General features: G+C 39.6%; 1 protein-coding gene across 1 annotated transcript in view; it reads right to left on the reverse strand.

Moving 5' to 3' along the window:
- LOC121378044 (potassium voltage-gated channel subfamily KQT member 1-like) overlaps positions 1-18,103 on the reverse strand; it is a 199,338-nt gene that overhangs the window by 42,322 nt on the left and 138,913 nt on the right. Inside the window, exons 3-4 of the mRNA XM_041506141.1 lie at positions 15,820-15,946; positions 8,589-8,764 (exon numbers count right to left, since the gene is read on the reverse strand). Of these exons, the coding sequence (XP_041362075.1) occupies positions 8,589-8,764; positions 15,820-15,946 (303 nt within the window). The remainder of the gene's footprint in view (positions 1-8,588; positions 8,765-15,819; positions 15,947-18,103) is intronic.

Here is an 18,103-nt window from a genome sequence, read left to right on the forward strand (position 1 = left end):
CGATTACAACATTTAGACAATAAATCTAAAATGTTATTTCTCTGATTTCTTTCGCCATTGAAATGGTTAATTATTTTCGTTTTGTGGTAAACTACTAGTATATGCGTCATAATAAATTTGTAAATTTTTACAATAATCATAAAATTACTTTATTTGTCCAATTTCTTATTATAATTACAATATTGTAACTATAATAGACTATGTCTATCAAATTGTCCCCATCATACTTGGTACCCCCCCCCCCCCCCCCCCCCCCCCCCCCCTTCTGCCGCGGGCAAAGCCACTGGCGATGTCAGAGATATAGGCATGGCATGACTAAATACGGTAAATAATTAATAAAAAAAAGTACAGTGGACGAATTGTCCAAGAAAATGTTTTGGTTGTGGACGAATCGTCTCGAGTTCAACAGTGGACGAATTTTTAGTGGACCCCTTTCTCGAAGGCAGACGAGCCGAGCTTCCAAAGGGAGAAAGATTTGTAAGGGGGTTTGGGGGGGGCATGCTCATCGAAAATTTTCAAATAAAGAAGCCCAGAGACGCGTTTTCAGTTCAGTTTAGTGTATATATTATTGTGGATGATAGTTTTCAAAAAGTCATTGAAAAGCACACTTAAAACGGGCGGAATATCACAGAACCTCTGTGGCCGAAAACACCCCAACCCCCACCCCCGCCCCCGAGCTCCTACCCTATCCTCGGATCCCCAAATGGGTGCTATAGTAGTAAAGCCATTTACCCCAAGGCTGATAGTAACCGAGTTCGCACCACGATACCACCCAGAGTTTTGAATTCTCAATGGGAAGGCACCAGCCTCGGTAGCGTCGTGGTTAAGCCATCGGACATAAGGCTGGTAGGTACAGGGTTCGCAGCGGTACCGGCTCCCACCCAGATCGAATTTTAACGAATCAATGGGTACGTGTAAGACCACTACACCCTTTTATCTCTCACTAACCACTAACAACTAACCGCACTATCCTGAACAGACAGCCCAGATAGCTGAGGTGTGTGCCCATGACAGTGTGCTTGAACCTTAATTGGATATAATCACAAAAATAACTTGAAATGAAATGGGAAGGTGTAAGACCATTGTACCGATTTCTCTCTCACTAACAAAAAAACATTAACCTACTATCCAACGCATCAAAGGCGATGGTATGTGCTATCCTGTCTGTGAAAAAGTCACATTTAACAGATCCCTTGCTGATAATTGAAAATTGTAGCGGGTTTCCTTTAAAAGACTATGTGTAAAAATTGTCAAATGTTTGACATCCAGTAGCCGATGATTTAAAACAAAAACAAATACGCTATTGTGATGCCGTTAAACAAACCAAACGTTAGTGTATAGGTCGTACTAAACCCAATAACTGCTGGCTGGGTCAAAGTTCGAGGTGCAATCGACTTTTAATAGAGAAGTGAACACCACAAGTCCTGTGATTGGTTATAAATGTGAGTGTGTTGGTTGCAGAAAATAATAGTTTCATCTGGGTAAAAAAAAAAATGCAATTTTATTTCATCTAGTACCAATGTGTCAAGTAGCCTTGTGTTTGAAACATGTATGGGGTACCTGTGAAAAAAAGTACTCGAATTTTGTGCGGAACTAGGGTAGTCATAGACGCTACCCGTTATCTCAGAAACGAGCAGTTTGACCCCCATTTTTTTCTGATTCACTTTAAGTGTGAGGGGTGGTAGTATTTATATCCGTGGCGTTTATGTCAATTGATACGCTGCTGGTAGGAGTTTTAGCCACATATGTTACTATTGTCGTCTATGGGATTTGATTTGGTAGTATATACCCTTTAGGGCTGTACAGCCTACAGTAGCTGTGATAAGGGTTTTCATATTTTCATCTCTAACGCATTTTTAAACATCTCGAAATTCCTCGTATTACATTAAAACAAATACTTTCTTTAACAAACCCAGATACTGAAACGATAGTTAAATAGTAATATTATACACACACCACTACCTATTCACTAGAGAAAGCAATTCATGCTGGAAAAATCCCAGCTGAAAGCAAATAATTTTACAACAATGAAATTCAGTATTGTTTTCTCCTGACAAACATTAATATACTCGTTGAACCCGCGGGTTAATCTATGAATTGATATTTTCTCCTTCGTTATTTGACCCATCCTTTCTTTATCTTGTTTTTCTTGTTGACACGTTCAACAAGCAGGTGCATCTTGATGTCTGCAAATGTTAGAGTTCTTTAATGTCTTCGGTTGTCATATACTTTACGGCAAGACAAATGGTGTTATTTTACAGCATATGCATGTATATAGTAGGAATATAATATTTTAAGACGTATACACACTGGCTATCGATCGTGTGTGAAAATTACCACATGTTGGATATGTAATAGACGGTCGGTAAACAATGTACTGGGGTGTCACCTAACAATCAATTTAGGTTGCACACCACCTTTTAATTTTCTATGCATTTCAATGCATATGAAGCGGAAGGTAGTCCCAGTGGTAAAGCGCTCGCTTGATGTGCGGTCGGTCTGGGGTCGATCCCCGTCGGTGGGCCCATTGGGATAGTTCTCGTTCTAACCAGTGTGTACAAAGACTGGTATATCAATGGCCTTGGTGTGTGTTATCCTGTCTTTGGGATGGTTCATATAAAAGATCACTTGCTACTAATTGAAAAAGGTAGCGGGTTTCCTCTAAGACTATATGTCAAAATACTCAAATGTTGACATCCAATAGCGGATGATAAATACATAAATGTATTCTAGTGGTATCGTTAAACAAAACTGATCTGTAACTGGAACGAGAAATATCTCAAAGGACCAACGACACAGATCAACCCTACAGTCTATATTCCGTCCCACAGGGAACGCCTTTTTTCATGCTATGGAATTTACTACAAGATATTTATTTCTCAGCCAGTTTGTTTTGTAAATTGACCACAAAAATAGTTGGTTTTTGTTTATTTATTTTGTTTGTTTATTTTTTATTATTATTATTATTATTATTATTATTTTTTTTTTTTGGGGGGGGGGTTATTTCCAAAACACAGATATTGATTCTAGATCATGTAGTCCGTCCCACAGGGAACGCCTTTTTTCATGCTATGGAATTTACTACAAGATATTTATTTCTCAGCCAGTTTGTTTTGTAAATTGACCACAAAAATAGTTGGTTTTTGTTTATTTATTTTGTTTGTTTATTTTATTTATTTTATTTGTGGGGGGGTTATTTCCAAAACACAGATATTGATTCTAGATCATGTAGTCCGTACCACAGTTTTTCATGCTATGGAATTTACTACAAGATATTTATTTCTCAGCCAGTTTGTTTTCTAAATTGGACATAAAAATAGTTGTTTTTTGTTTAGTTTTTTTTTGTTTAGTTTTTTTTTTTTTTTTTTTTTTTTTGTTGGTTATTTCCAAAACACAGATATTGATTCTAGATCATGTAGTCCGTCCCACAGGGAACGCCTTTTTTCATGCTATGGAATTTACTACAAGATATTTATTTCTCAGCCAGTTTGTTTTCTAACTTTTTTTTTTTTTTTTTTTTCAAAAACACGTTTACTTTTCTTCTTAAGTCGAACAAAACTGTAATTATTTACAAAAACAAACATTAGGAGGATGGGACCATAGATCTATCATGTATCTGGCGGGTACTTTATTTCTGGGCCTCGCTTATCAAGCATTCTGCTTAAGTATCGTTAAACAAACATTTTATTTTTATTCGTCCGACACTGTAACATTACGACATGGGTCACATCTAGTTTGGGGCGAGACGTAGCTAGTGGTAAAGCGCTCGCTTGATGCTCAGTCGATCCCCATCAGTTGGCTCATTGGGTTATTTCTCGTTCCAGCCAGTGCACCACGACTGGTATATCTAAGGCCGTGGTATGTTCTACCCTGTCTGTGGGATGGTGCTTGCTACTAATGAAAAAAAAAAAAAAAAGTTTTGGGTTTCCTCTCTAAAACTATATATCAAATTACCAAATGTTTGACATCCAATAGCCGATGATTAATAAATCAATGTGCTCTAGTGGTGTCGTCAAACAAAGCAAAATTTAAACAAACTTTAAACATCTAGTGACCTCTGATTAAACAATGTGCTGGGCTGTCAAATTCCTTTACTTTCTCTCAACTTGAAATCTGATCCAAAACAGATCGTTACGACTTTCTGCGGGTTCCACAATTAAAAATCAGCTGCGAGATTTAAAATCGTTGCTATAAAACGCGCCGCGGTAACGCACCTTTAAGCAGCTGGCACATAAACCATTTAAATGTCGGAATGTTTTGTCACTCCACGTAATAAATAAATTTCTTCCCATCACGTTCGTGTTTGGAGTGCCGGGTTAAACCTCATGCGTTTAAATCGACTGTCTGCCCATTCACAGAGAAATATGCATTTTCTATCGATTTCTTCTCTCCTAAAATTGGATGCATGTCTACGCTGGTGCCATAGGATTCATTTGATGTGCTGAATTATTGCAGCTAACTAAGTCACCGATTCATTTGTTCATTGATTTAATTTAAAAGACTACTGGAAGAATGGGATGAATGTGTAAACGGATAAAACGCGCAGCGAACAATGGTACATAAATTAAATTAATGTCCGCCAAGCCGAAAACACCAGAACTTATTATATGGTAACAACATTACCGTTAAGCATCGCTATCTCGAACTTTGTTATCTCGTTGGACCAGGGTATCTTGAGATCTTGATCACACATGGTGTAATTTGCACACAGAAATTACTGTTTGTCTCGAATAACCGTTATATAGAGCTATTTGGTTCCATCCTGCCCCCCCCCCCCCCCCCCCCCCCCCCCCCCCCCCCCCCGGATATCGAGATATCGAGGTTTGACTAAACACACACTTTTTGTGCTGTCGTATGGCTATTTATTTATTTATTTATTTATTTGTCTTTTGAGATAAATGGTATCTAACGGACACGAATGTATTATTTTATTTCTTACATATCCTCAAAAACCAGGTTTTAAGTAAATTTTAACTTCTTTTTCGACTAAAAGATGTTTACAACCCTTTGCACTTGTAGCTGACTTACGCGTAATGCCCGGCGCAGACGAGCGTTTTTTAACGCATGCGTCTTGCGTTAAAAATCGCATCAGTACGAATGCAGTAAAAACGCATCGTGTGCGATACCCCTCTGCGTTGCGTTTTTTAGTGCTGCGTCGATTTTTCAAATATCAAACATGTTTGATTTTAGACGCACAATCGCATCCGTCTCCTGCCGCATCCGTCTAAAAACGCACGTGTTCGCTTATTTGCGTCTGCATTGCGTTCACATTTTTATATTGACCAATCATCTGTCTATATATCTGTATATAACGAAATTAACAATTATTGGTTTCAGCGATGAATAGAACTGTGAAAACAGACCCGACCATGTAAACGTGTCAACACAAATAATTTCCAACTGCTCGTCTTTGAAACAAAGACTAGGGATGTTTAATTAATGACATTTCTAAATAGATGAAATTAAAAAATATAAATTATTGCATTCATTGTACTATGCCTAATAATAATCATTAAAACAAACAATTGTGATATAAGAAAGATTTATATCGTAATAGTATATTGTACATAATGTTTTAAATAAAGTTTATTATGTTTTAAAATGTATTAAAGGGACATTCCCGAGTTTGCTAAAAAATTGTTATCGATTAACCGAGACTTTTTAACGACAGTAATTACATATCAAATATATTGTTCTGCATAAAATATTAGTGGCTGTATATTAAACGTGTTTCTGGTCGTTCTAATATTTGTACTAGGTTAAATTTCATTTTATTTCCTAAAATATAATTTTTTCGTACGTACGAAATTATTTGAAGACAAAATCCAGTTTGGGCTTCTTACAAACATTGAGATGACCAGAAACACATTGAATATACAGACACTGATATTCAAAACAATAAAATATATTTAATATGTAAGTTTAATCGTAGAAATATCACGAATGTCCCTTTAATAAATTATATTTAATATTTTTTCTAGAGTAAAGTATAAATAAATTAATTAATAAAAGAAATCGTCAGTGGATCGCAGGAACGCATCGCAGGTAGGCGCATACGAGACGCATCCATTTGCGTTGAGTGTGCGTTTTTTAACGCGGACGCATGCGTTTTTTAACGCTCGTCTGCGCCGGGCATTACAAACACATAATTTCCAGGTTAACTATACGTCACAGTATAATCGATTTCCATCGTGTTGTTTTTCATTGGTTATATGGCACTGGTGACCTAGTCATACCCTAGGAGCAGCCAGTCGTATATCTTGAAATTGCTAACACACGTACGTATGTAAGCAAGGTATGTGTAATCATAGATAACGTATGGTGTTCTCACCAATGGGTGTGTAGGGAAAACGAATATCATGTCATGTGACGCGACATAAACTCGATAATGTATTGTTAATTCCTTCATTATCCCCTAAAGTAACATTTTTCATAAATGGCGATTATTTCATAAACATCAACTCCCAAAAACCTACTTACTAAATTAGAACGGGAATGTAATGGAAATGGCGGTAAGCGTGTTTCACAAACGACCCGGAAGACGTTTCCGGCGAAAGGTCTTATTGAATCGGCGATATAATGAAATTGACACCTGAGTTTTTGCTCGCAGATGGAAATGGACATGCCTGTGACGGATGGCAGGAAATAAACAACACCGCGGAAGTGAAATTGGCAAATTTTGCCGAGGAATCGTACGTCACTGAAATTTAAAGAGGTGAGCGAAGATTCGAACGTATTCCCTGCGGGCGTATTGGATTCACAATGGCCTTATTGACGTCCCTGGCCGGGTCATTCTCCTATCTACAAAGGCCGATTCCGTTTCGCTCAAATCGCGTGAATTAATTAAGACCACTTATTGGTCTTATTGGATGCATTAGCGCCGTGTAGATATCTCCGTTAAGTATGGAGTACCGAAAGGAACATATCGATAATTGCGCGATTTTCATGTTATTCTGTGTTTAACCCAAAAATGGGCGTCATCGCAGTTTCCAATTTCTTCATTTACGCGTCTGTTTCCGTCCTATTTTACATATTTAAATGCATGTGCGTCCGAAGTTACACTTACAGAAACCTGTAGTTTAAGCATTCAACTTTAATTAGACCTGATAGCAGAACGAAATGCCTCTTGCTAGAGCGATTTCCGGCTATTTTCCAGCTATTTTCCAGTTATTTGCAATGACCAAACGGTCGTCAAATACCGTGTGTTGAAATGTGCACATTCGTCTAATATGACGTTGTAAACCTTTAGTTTGCGTGTTCGCTCATGAATGGAACTAGGGGGCGGGGTATTTAGCTCGGACGGTTGAGTGCTAGCTTGATGCGCGGTCGGTTTAGGATCGATCCCCGTTGGTGGGCCCATTGAGCTATTTCTCGGTCCAGCCAGTGCACCACGACTGGTATATCAAAGGCCGTGGTATATGATATTCTGTCTGTGGGATGGTGCATATAAAAGACCCCTTGATACTAATGGTAACATGTGTAGCGGGTTTCCTCTCTATGACTGTGTCAAAATGAGCCAAAAGTTTGACATCCAATAGCCGATAATGAATAAATGAATGTGCTCTAGTGGTGTCGTTAAACAAAACAAACTTGAACAAACTTTAACTTTTGTTCACTCATGGAACTAATGGGCGGGGGATTTGGCTCAGACGGTTGAGTGCTCGCTTGAGATGCTTGCTTCGCAGGATCGAATCATCTCGGTGGATACATTCAACTGATTGTTGTTGTTTTCTCATCACAACTTGTTAAATACCGTGGTTTGTGATTTCCTGTCTGTGGGAAATGTAGCGGGTTTCCTGTGTTGCCCAGGTTTCAGAATTATCAAATATTTGACATCCAAAAGCCGATGGCTAATTAATCAATGTGTTCTAGTGGGGTCGTTAACAAAACAAATCTTTTATGGAACTAACAGTGTGTTACTGTTAAAGATGTAGATACAATAATCACAATAGCGACTTTTCTCATATTACTAACATTAAAGGGACAAACCCTACAGCATACTTTTTACTATTAGAACCGTTTATGATCACTGAAATCAAACATTACTTGCATTTTATTGTTTAGATTATCCATTTTCACATTTACTTGACCTTGACCGTAGCCCTGACCTTGACCGATATAAACTGGTATTCATTATGACTGACATCAGATTCTCTATGTGCCCATCCAGATGATTTTGACCGTGACCCATATGAATTGGTATTCATTAATAAAGGAAGAGTACACAGCCACTGACCTGTCTGCGTGACAAAACTACTGCCCCTAGCAGTTTTTACAATCATTTATCTCGACCGTGACCGTGACCCATATAAACTGGTATGCATTAACATAGAGTCCAAATAAGAATAACTTGCCAGCGTGCCCAGAAGACCGAAACTCGCTGTTTTCACATTGACCTTGACCTTGACCTTGACCCACATATACTGGTATTCTTTCAACAATCAAAGATCTCAAAACACCTGATTTGTCTGTATGCTAAGACGACCGAGCCTAGCAGTTTTTTTTTTACATTCATTTATCTCGATCCTGACCTTGACCCATAAAAAACTGGTATTCATTTAGCAAACGAAGTGTGCAAACCCACTGACCTGTCTGTGCGCCCAGACGACGGAACCGAGCAGCTTCCATGTGCCTCCGCGTCGATCCATCCGCACCATGCGGAGGATCTGGAAGAACCGGAGACCACTGATCGACGCAGCCGCAAACTTGTCTTGAGTACTTCCGGCTATTAGAGATATTATGGTGGCTATTAGTAATACACAGTCTGAAAGGAAAAACAAAAGAATAATAAGGCACGGATCTAGGAATGGTTAATAGAAGAAACGTTACAAAGACACGGCGTAAGCAAGTAGACATTGGGGGTGGGGGGGTGGGGGTGGGGGGGGGGGGGGGGGGGCTGACTGAAATTGGAGGGGCTGATTGAGATCCAGGACGCAAAGCGAAATTTCTAGATGTCCTGAAATGCAATTTCTTCGTCGGTGGGCCCATTGCCTATTTTTCGTTCCAACCAGTGCACCACTACTGTGTATTCTGTGCTATCCTGTCTGTGGGATGGTGCATATAAAAGATCCCTTGCTACTAATGGAAAAACAATGTAGCAGGTTTTTTCTCTATGACTGTTTAAATGACCATATGTTTGACATCCAATAGCCGATGATTAACAAATCAGTGTGCTCTAGTGGTGTCGTTAAACAAAACAAACTTCTTCATATTAAGGTATGGCATGTAGAAATATTATTATATATCCTTCCGCTTTTGAGAAATATTTACAATAAAACAAAATTATGCTCTTAAATGTAGGTCCAGTAGCCTTTTTACTGATTGTATTGGCAACATAGGTTAAAGGGACATTCCTGAATTGTTGCAAGTTTTAAGATGTTATCGACTAACAGATACTTTTTAACGATTGTAATTACATATCAAATATATTTTCCTGCATAAAAATATTAGTGGCTCTATATTAAACGTGTTTCTGATCGTTCTAATATTTGTACTAGGTTAAATTTCATTTTATTTCCTAAAATATAATTTTTTCGTACGTACGAAATTATTTGAAGACGAAATCCAGTTTGCGCTTCTTACAAATATTAAGACGACCAGAAACACATTGAATATACAGACACTGATGTTCTAAACAAGAAAATATATTTAATATGTAAGTTTAATCGTAGAAATATTTTATTAGTAGGTAACATCTTACAATGCAGAAAACTCAGGAATGTCCCTTTAAAACTGAATTTATTTATTACGACCATTGGACTGTATAATAATTACACTAAACACACAACTAACAAAACCCACAAAAACGACTTATAACACTTTTGAGTCTAGACTCAAATCTCTGATGACGTCACACACATACAGTTTGAATGGCGTTGCCGTAGCGTTCGAGTCTCAATTAGTTCTGAGTCTAGACTCTAAAAGGTTTATAATCACGAGGCCATAGAGTACTTGATGTAAATGCACGAGCATCTGTAACTATGAAATATTAGGCAGACAGGTTTTGGTGTCATCTCAAATAAATAATGTTAGCAACGATCGATCGGATTGGAGGTAAAAACATCATTTCCGGTTATCGAGACTATGTACAATTTGTACTTTTAGTTTAATCTCCGGACCACTATCACGATATGACAATAGGGATGGTCTGATTCATCGCCTTATAGACTAGGCAGAATTTGTAATAATGTGCATATTGAAAGTGATGAAGGCAAATGGTGTTAATTTAGGGCATACAAGCTTTTTAGGGGTATTGAAGGGTGCTGAACATAAATCTGCTGTATGCCCAGCTCAAAAATGGCCGACAATGCCTCGAAATTGAGAAATCCAAGATGGCCGCCACCGCCGGGCTGAAATGTATTTATGTACATATCATTTTGACTAAACAAGGTAGAAACTTTAATGAAATGTGCTTTTGTAGGTTTTCATATATGGGGGAATCCAATGCCATATTCAGTTTTGAGATAAAATGTCAAGAAACTGTTTGAAACTCATATTTATTGCAAAAATTGTCATTTTTAACGTTGAATAATTCGTTGACCAGAAATGATCCACAAGCCCCATCCCTCTCCCTCCCCACCAGGAACACAGACCACCCATTTTTTAAAAGCCCAGGAAACATATTGCATGAGTTGATCATATCTGCTGTTAAGCGTTATTATACAGTCCCTTCAGTGTGTGTACACACAGGTAGATGTGCACACATGAACTTATTCCTGGTCGTCATGAGTATTCCGGCAGTTGTTGCCAAGTTTCCTGCAGGTGCACGAATCGATGCATTCCATGCGGATTTTCCTGCAGCTGCAGTTTTGGCTGAGGCACCTCTTCGTACAACCACACAATGTGATCTCCCTGCAAGATTTCGGGATAGGTGGCAGAGAGAGTAGCCGTGGCACTAACTGACCGTCCAAGTGCATCCATCCCATTTCGGCCACTGAAGGAAGATCAGGATATGGCGAGTGTGCTTAGTTCCAGACACTTGCTTGATAGTGTAAACGCATGATGTGAAACTTTGCCGCATCTGAGGTTGGTGGCAGAGTCTCTTGTGGACGACCGATACAAAACAACTTGACTCGTGCTTTGTTGCATGTATCAACCTCGGGCACGCCATATATCTTACAGATGAATTTCTCTGCTGATATAGATATGTTTTCGGTGAGAGTGCCCTTGCCAAGGCCAATCAGATCAGTGTGATGTTGCTGGAACACCGTCCAGGTTGTTTTCTTACCATGGCCACTGAACTGAGACACACTATTACAGCCGGTCATGGCATGGAAGGCAAGTAGTTCATGTACTGGGAAATACTTTGGAGCCTTCGACGTCCCAGCTTTCATGTAGAGACGTGTACATCCCATGCTGGCATAGTGTGCTATAAGTAGAAGATGCACATCTGTATCACGCACTGACACAACTATCGTTTTCATATGAGCATGGATGCAGTGCAAAATCAGCCGGGTATCAGCTTCTTCGTGTTCAGCCCTCAGAGGGGAGACATCGAGATCTGGATAAGATGACTTGACAGTGGTCGCTTCGGCGAACCCCCCTGCTACTACAACCACTGGTTCATCTGTTGGGCTGTGTTCAATCACATGTTTTGAAAGTAGTAGAGCGAGATCTGCTTTATTTCCCTCGAGTGCCATAAAGCTAGACCAGTTTGATGGGAGAGGAACTGATGCATCGTTTTCTATTTTACGACGTACCGGTGGCGCTGCTTGTGTTTGGTCCTTGTGCCTGCTTTGATTGATTCGTCTTGATACCTGTGGAAGACTACGTCAATCCTCTGTATTTTGCTCCCATCTTGAACACAGTGTTAGCAAAGGTGTTGGCATAGTCACCAAAAGTTCCAAGTGTTTGCTAACATAGACTTGTCGGTGGAATGTAGACTACCACTACTTGTGGCCAAAGATAGTGGGACGGTCATGAATTCATGCTGGAGGATGTTTTCTAGGTTTACCCTGCGCCCTGCTCTATAAGCTGTTATGAGCCTTTGAAGAATGTTCCTGTCCACTTTGATAAGGTTTTTCTTGCCCTTGGAAGGTTGCACGACTTCATACAAAGAGGCAAATGTCTTGGCCTTATTCTTTTGAATGGGTGATTTTAGATCCAGGTGCTGGTCACTATCTGGAGGCTCACACAGACGTTTGTCCACGAAGACTTTCATTTGCGCCTGTCCAAGGTGTTCTGCACTAAGCAGAGATTCTTGAATCACAGGCGTCGCCACATCCTTGTTGATTATGTTCCTCAATGTGTCACCGCCATCTTGAAACACGCCATGCTGTTTCAACGATACAACTATGTTGCCTTCATCAGAGTCGTCTTTCTCCATCCTACTTTCCGTGCACTCATTGTGTGTGTACTCATCGTCTTCATCGTCCGTTGTCAGTCTCAGCATTGCTGTTGTCTGAGAAGCTATGACCGTTCTCAGATTATACGACAATGTCCATCTACTGAGTGTGGATACTATTCTGGTGATACCTACTAAGCCCCCACTCTTCGTTCTTGTAGCGTTTAGCCGTTCTGTACTTTGGTCCGGCGAAACGTGATTGAAACGTCGATCTGTGCGTTTTACTACGAAGTTGCCTTCCTGGAACTCAAAGAGGACTTCTGGTGGGAGAACCGACATCTCAGCCAGGTACACAGTACCCTATCTGGCGTAGTTAACATGATCGTACCTGAAGAGGAATGGCAGCATACGTTTGAACGCATATAGGTGGAGGTCCCATGATACATCACGTTGCGCTCTTGTGAAGCAGAGTAGGATTCTGACCATAGTCATATAGTCCCACCAGAATTCAGCATTCGGGGCATCAACTGCAAGAGCTGCAGCGAACTCTTTCATGGGCTGCTGAAATCTGTCGGTAGTCAGTTTGTCGACCATCTGTGCAATGTGATCGGTGTCTATGGATGTGCAGACATCTGAGTGTTCCGCTCTCAGTGTAGCATCAACCCCATCCAGGTACGTATATAGCCGTGGAAGGAGTATTTGCCAAAAAGCCTGTAGGGTAAGTTTGTGCGGCCTGATGGCACATGCATACCCCTTTCCTGCCATGACATGCTGCGCAGCATTGGCTCCCAAAAGATCACACCCTACCCATAGCTCGCTCAGACCAGACTCACTCATGTGTCATCCTATTACACCCAGAAAGTTCATGGCAATGTGAAGTCCTCCAATCAAGGTATAAGTATGTCCTTGTACTCTTCTACCGTCTACTTCAGTTCCAGCAGCTTCGGATAAAGTGCCTCGTCCACCGTCAGAACGACATGCTGCTGTTCCATCGATTTGGCTACATGGAGCACTCGCTTGACGACTGTGTTCAACGTATCGAGTTCAGATGACTGTGCTCGCCTTTTGGTTGTACAATGTCCAGGAAGGCATTGGTTTGTAAGATGACCGGGACAAGATGAAGGCCATGTCAGTTGCATGCGCATTCTGTGCTGAGGGACATTCCTCAGGTGACTGTGTGCAACAATCAGCTGCGATCACACCACTGAATGGACGCTCTTTGATTCCTCTGTTTGGTGTCGGTATGATGTCAGTCATCGCCTCGGGGATGTGTAATGTTTCTGTCTTGGAAATGTCTATTCCAATGAGGAGATCACCTTCAGGTGGACCACGTTGCTAGGCAGCCACTTGAGTGACATGACCTGCCTTGTTCACCAGCTCTTTCGAACGTGTAGCTTGGTGAATTATTCAACGTTAAAAACGACCATCCATTTTTGCAATGAATATGAGTTTCAAGCAGTTTTTTGACATTTGATCTCAAAACTGAATATGGCATTGGATTCCCCATATATGAAAACCTACAAAAGCACATTTCATTAAAGTTTCTACCTTGTTTAGTCAAAATGATATGTACATAAATACATTTCAGCCCGGCGGTGGCGGCCATCTTGGATTTCTCAATTTTTAGGCATTATCGGCCATTTTTGAGCTGGGCATACAGCAGATTTGAGTTCAGCACCCTTCAATACCCCTAAAAAAACCTTGTATGCCCTAAATTAACACCATTTGCCTTCGGGGTTAAGATTTTTTGAAAATTGACCCAGTCTATTACAGTACATTAGTTTCTACGTGCACAAATCAAATGTTTTATAATCTATAATATAATACGCAAGGCCTTTTATACAGTTTTCGATCGTTCTGATAGCTTCTTCTCTTTTGATTTGCACTGCCGACAGCCTTCTATGTATTTACCCGATACCGCATTTCGCAAAGATCGTTTTGGGGCTCAGGTCCAGGCGACTGTTATAAACACATCGTGGTAAATATTGCGTACAAAGATGAATTCCATAAATACAACCGAAATGTAAACCGTCATATTTGTTACTTAAAGGGACACACCCTAGTTACGGCTAGTTGTTAACCATTACGGCGTTGTTTTTCGCTATTAAACCCATTTTTTCACAAATAAAATTGCACTTTACTTACCCTTTATTATTTAGAATATACATATCCATTCACCTGAAGTGGTTTTTTTGTGGTAATCCTGGTGTTTGTAATACCACAAAATGCATTTTCGTATTTCTGAAAAACGGACGCACGTTTGAGAAAAAACCGTTGAGCAGACAAGGTCTAATCTATTTTTAGACGGGATATTTCCATTTTAATGTCACAGACGTTGGTATACCATGTGACCGTTATCATTTTGGTTCGGTTTGTTTTCTCGTGCACGGTTCGCGCAATCAACATCCGATTTGTTGTTGTTCATTTGTGAGATTTTTCTTCACAGTTCGTGAACATTTTCAGTAACAATAAAGTTCAGACAAGTAAGTATCTCAATACAAAACGTTACAAACCCTTAAAACCAATAATTTTGCTAAGTCCTACGATATCTGGAGAGGGGATACAACCAGGACAGAACAGTTGGAACATGTCCAGGAGAGGTTAAAAGAACGCACCCCAAGTCTGTGAAATTTGTCGTGACGTAGGGATTGTTGTGCTTCGAGCGACATCTACCGGTGGCATCAGAATACAAACTTTCAAAATTATTTCAAGCAATTAGGACATGGGGATTCCCATGGTATTTATCGATATAAAACCTGCTTTTTCACTCCATTTGATAAAAACGTGATCTAAGTGTGTTACAGGTTTGTAGATTAACCAAATTATAATTTATTTTCGCTGGATGGAACTAGGGTGTGCGGTTTTAACGTAGAAGTGGCTATATACACGGAGGTCGTGTATAATATAGCCTCAGCTAATGAGGGTTGGCTGTCTACACAGTGGTTATATCTTGGGGGAAGACCCACTGAGAGGTCACCACATCCCAACTAAACTTTACCCTGCATAGCACGGTTATATCTAGTATATATCAAAAAAAAGACAAGACATCTGCATTTTAATTCGCTTTTCAGCTGCTGAGGTGGTCATGTTAGAGGGGGTTGGGGTGGGGGAAGTGCTGTCCTGCTCTTTCGTCATCTTTGGTGACAGGCTGCACGTGACAGGTAGATATAGGAACTGATTTAACCTGCTCACATCTAGTTAAAGTAGAAACACGCTCGTTAGCCAGTCTGTACTCCAAAATTAGAAGAGGAAGGGAAGGGAACGTTAATGGCGTTATATGGACAACTTGGAATAACACATAGTGAAAAAAAGTTTGAAAAACAATTTAACAGAAGAAAAACAAATTACAGCTCGGGCTAAAAATCACATAATTGGGAACATTTTGGATGGACAGTCCAAAAATAAAAAAAGGAAAAAATAAAGATCAGACTATTTAATAATGTGGAAGAAAAGTAACATATATAGATTTGAACGAAGATCAAGAAACTTCTTACATGATCGATCGATCAGTGAATGTACATGTCTTATACACTTACCTATTAAACATTGTGGTCTTCTCATAAATTTCATTCTTCCGCTGAAACCTTGGTAACGAGACCTACATCCGGCAGACCACAGCCGCAGTGACGATTCTCCCACAATCCACAGAAACATGGCTACTTCCTGTAAAGAAAAAAAGACCAAATTCCAATATAACATGTCCGTAAATAAACATATATATGTAATTGTTTTTTGATAAAGATAATATAATAGTCTCGATGTCGCGGCGGTTAACCATCGGGTTTCAGGTAGCAACAAGTTTGTTTTGTTTGTTTAGTTTGACGACACCACTAGAGCACATTGATTTATTAATCATCGGCTATTGGATGTCAAACATATGGCCATTTTTACACAGTCAGAGAGGAAACCGGTACATTTTCCCATTAGTAACAAGGGGTCTTTTATATGCACCATCCAACAGACAGGATAGAACATACCACGGTATTTGATATACCAGTCGTGGCACACTGTCTGGAACGAGAAATAACCCAATGGGCCCACTGACGGGGATTGATCCTAGACCGACCGTACATCAAGCGAGCGCTTTACCACTGGGCTACGTCCCATTTATTTTATGCCAATGAGTCCAATTTGCAACGTCTTCATGAATGCATTGAAAGAAAGAAAGAAAGAAATGTTTTATTTAACAAGGCACAACATATTGTCGTTTATATGTCGTCAGACATATGGTTAATAGTTTTGTTTTGTTTAACGACACCACTAGAACACAATGATTAAATTAATCATCGGCTATTGGATGTCAAACATTCAGAGGAAACCCACTCAATTTTTCCTAATGCAGCAAGAGACTTTTATATGCAATTTTCAACAAACAGTAAAGCACAAACCACGGCATTTGACCAGTTGTTGTGCATTGGTTGGAACGAGAAAAAACCCAATTAGTTTAACGGTTCCACCAAGGTGGTTCGATTCTGTGACATATGGTTACGGTAGTACTAAACCAAATAACTTCCGGTTGAGTCAAAGTTCTAGGTGCACCCAACTTTTCATAGAGAAGTGAACACCACAAGTCCTGTGATTGGTGATAAATGTGAGTGTGTTGGGCACAACATGCATGCAATTTTATTCTATTAAGTACCACTGTGTCAAGTAGCCTTGTGCTTGAAACATGTATGGTAAAAACAAAAGTACTCGAATTTTGTGCGGAACTAGGGTAGTCATAGACACCACTCGTTATCTCAGAAATGAACAGCTTGACCCCCATTTTTTCTGATTCCCTTTAAGTGTGAGGGGTGGTAGTATTTATATCCGTGGCGTTTATGTCGATTGATACGCTGCTGGTAGGAGTTTTAGCCACATGTGTTACTATTGTCGTCTATGGGATTTGATTTGGTGGTATACACCCTGTAGCCACATATGTTACTATTGTCGTCTATGGGATTTGATTTGGTAGTATACACCCTTAAAGGTCACATAGATAAGAGAGGTAATCCGCTCCCGCCATTTCAAGGGCTATTCTTTTCGACTGGAAGCAAGGAATCATTTATATACATCGTCCCTTAGACAGCGTAGTACATACCACGACCTTTGTTACACTAGCTGTGGAGCACTGATTGGAACATGGGCTCATCGAGAGGGATCGATCCTAGACCGACCGCGCATCAGGCGATCGCTTGACCACTGAGCTACGTCCCTCCCCCGACACTACTGATGCACGGTGTCGTAAAAATAGCATTTCTGAACGGAGAGAAATCTAAGGTTGTACATTTCCTTATAAAATCTATAACTAGACTATTTTGTTTTAAATGTGGCGATGTGGCTTTAAACACTGTGGATAAATATACATAGTCGGGAATTCTGCTAGACGAAACTTTAGATTTTAATATTGCAGCGGTAGACCGTTGGGGCTTGTTATAGTACGGCTATATTGGGTGGTTTAAAGGGACATTCCTGAGTTTGCTGCAATTTTTAAAGATGTTATCGAGTAACAAAATGTTTCTATGATTAAACTTACATATTAAATATATTTTCTTGTTTAGAATATTAGTGGCTGTATATTAAACGCGTTTCTGATCGTTCTAATATTTGTACTAGGTTTCCAACTGCTCATCTTTGAAACAAAGACTAGGGATGTGTAATTAATGACATTTCTAAATAGATGAAATTAAAAAATATAAATTATTGCATTCATTGTACTATGCCTAATAATAATCATTAAAACAAACAATTGTGATATAAGAAAGATTTATATCGTAATAGTATATTGTACATAATGTTTTAAATAAAGTTTATTATGTTTTAAAATGTATTAAAGGGACA

Source organism: Gigantopelta aegis, chromosome 7 (genome assembly GCF_016097555.1).
Source record: "Gigantopelta aegis isolate Gae_Host chromosome 7, Gae_host_genome, whole genome shotgun sequence".
Classification (NCBI taxonomy): Eukaryota; Metazoa; Mollusca; class Gastropoda; order Neomphalida; family Peltospiridae; genus Gigantopelta; species Gigantopelta aegis.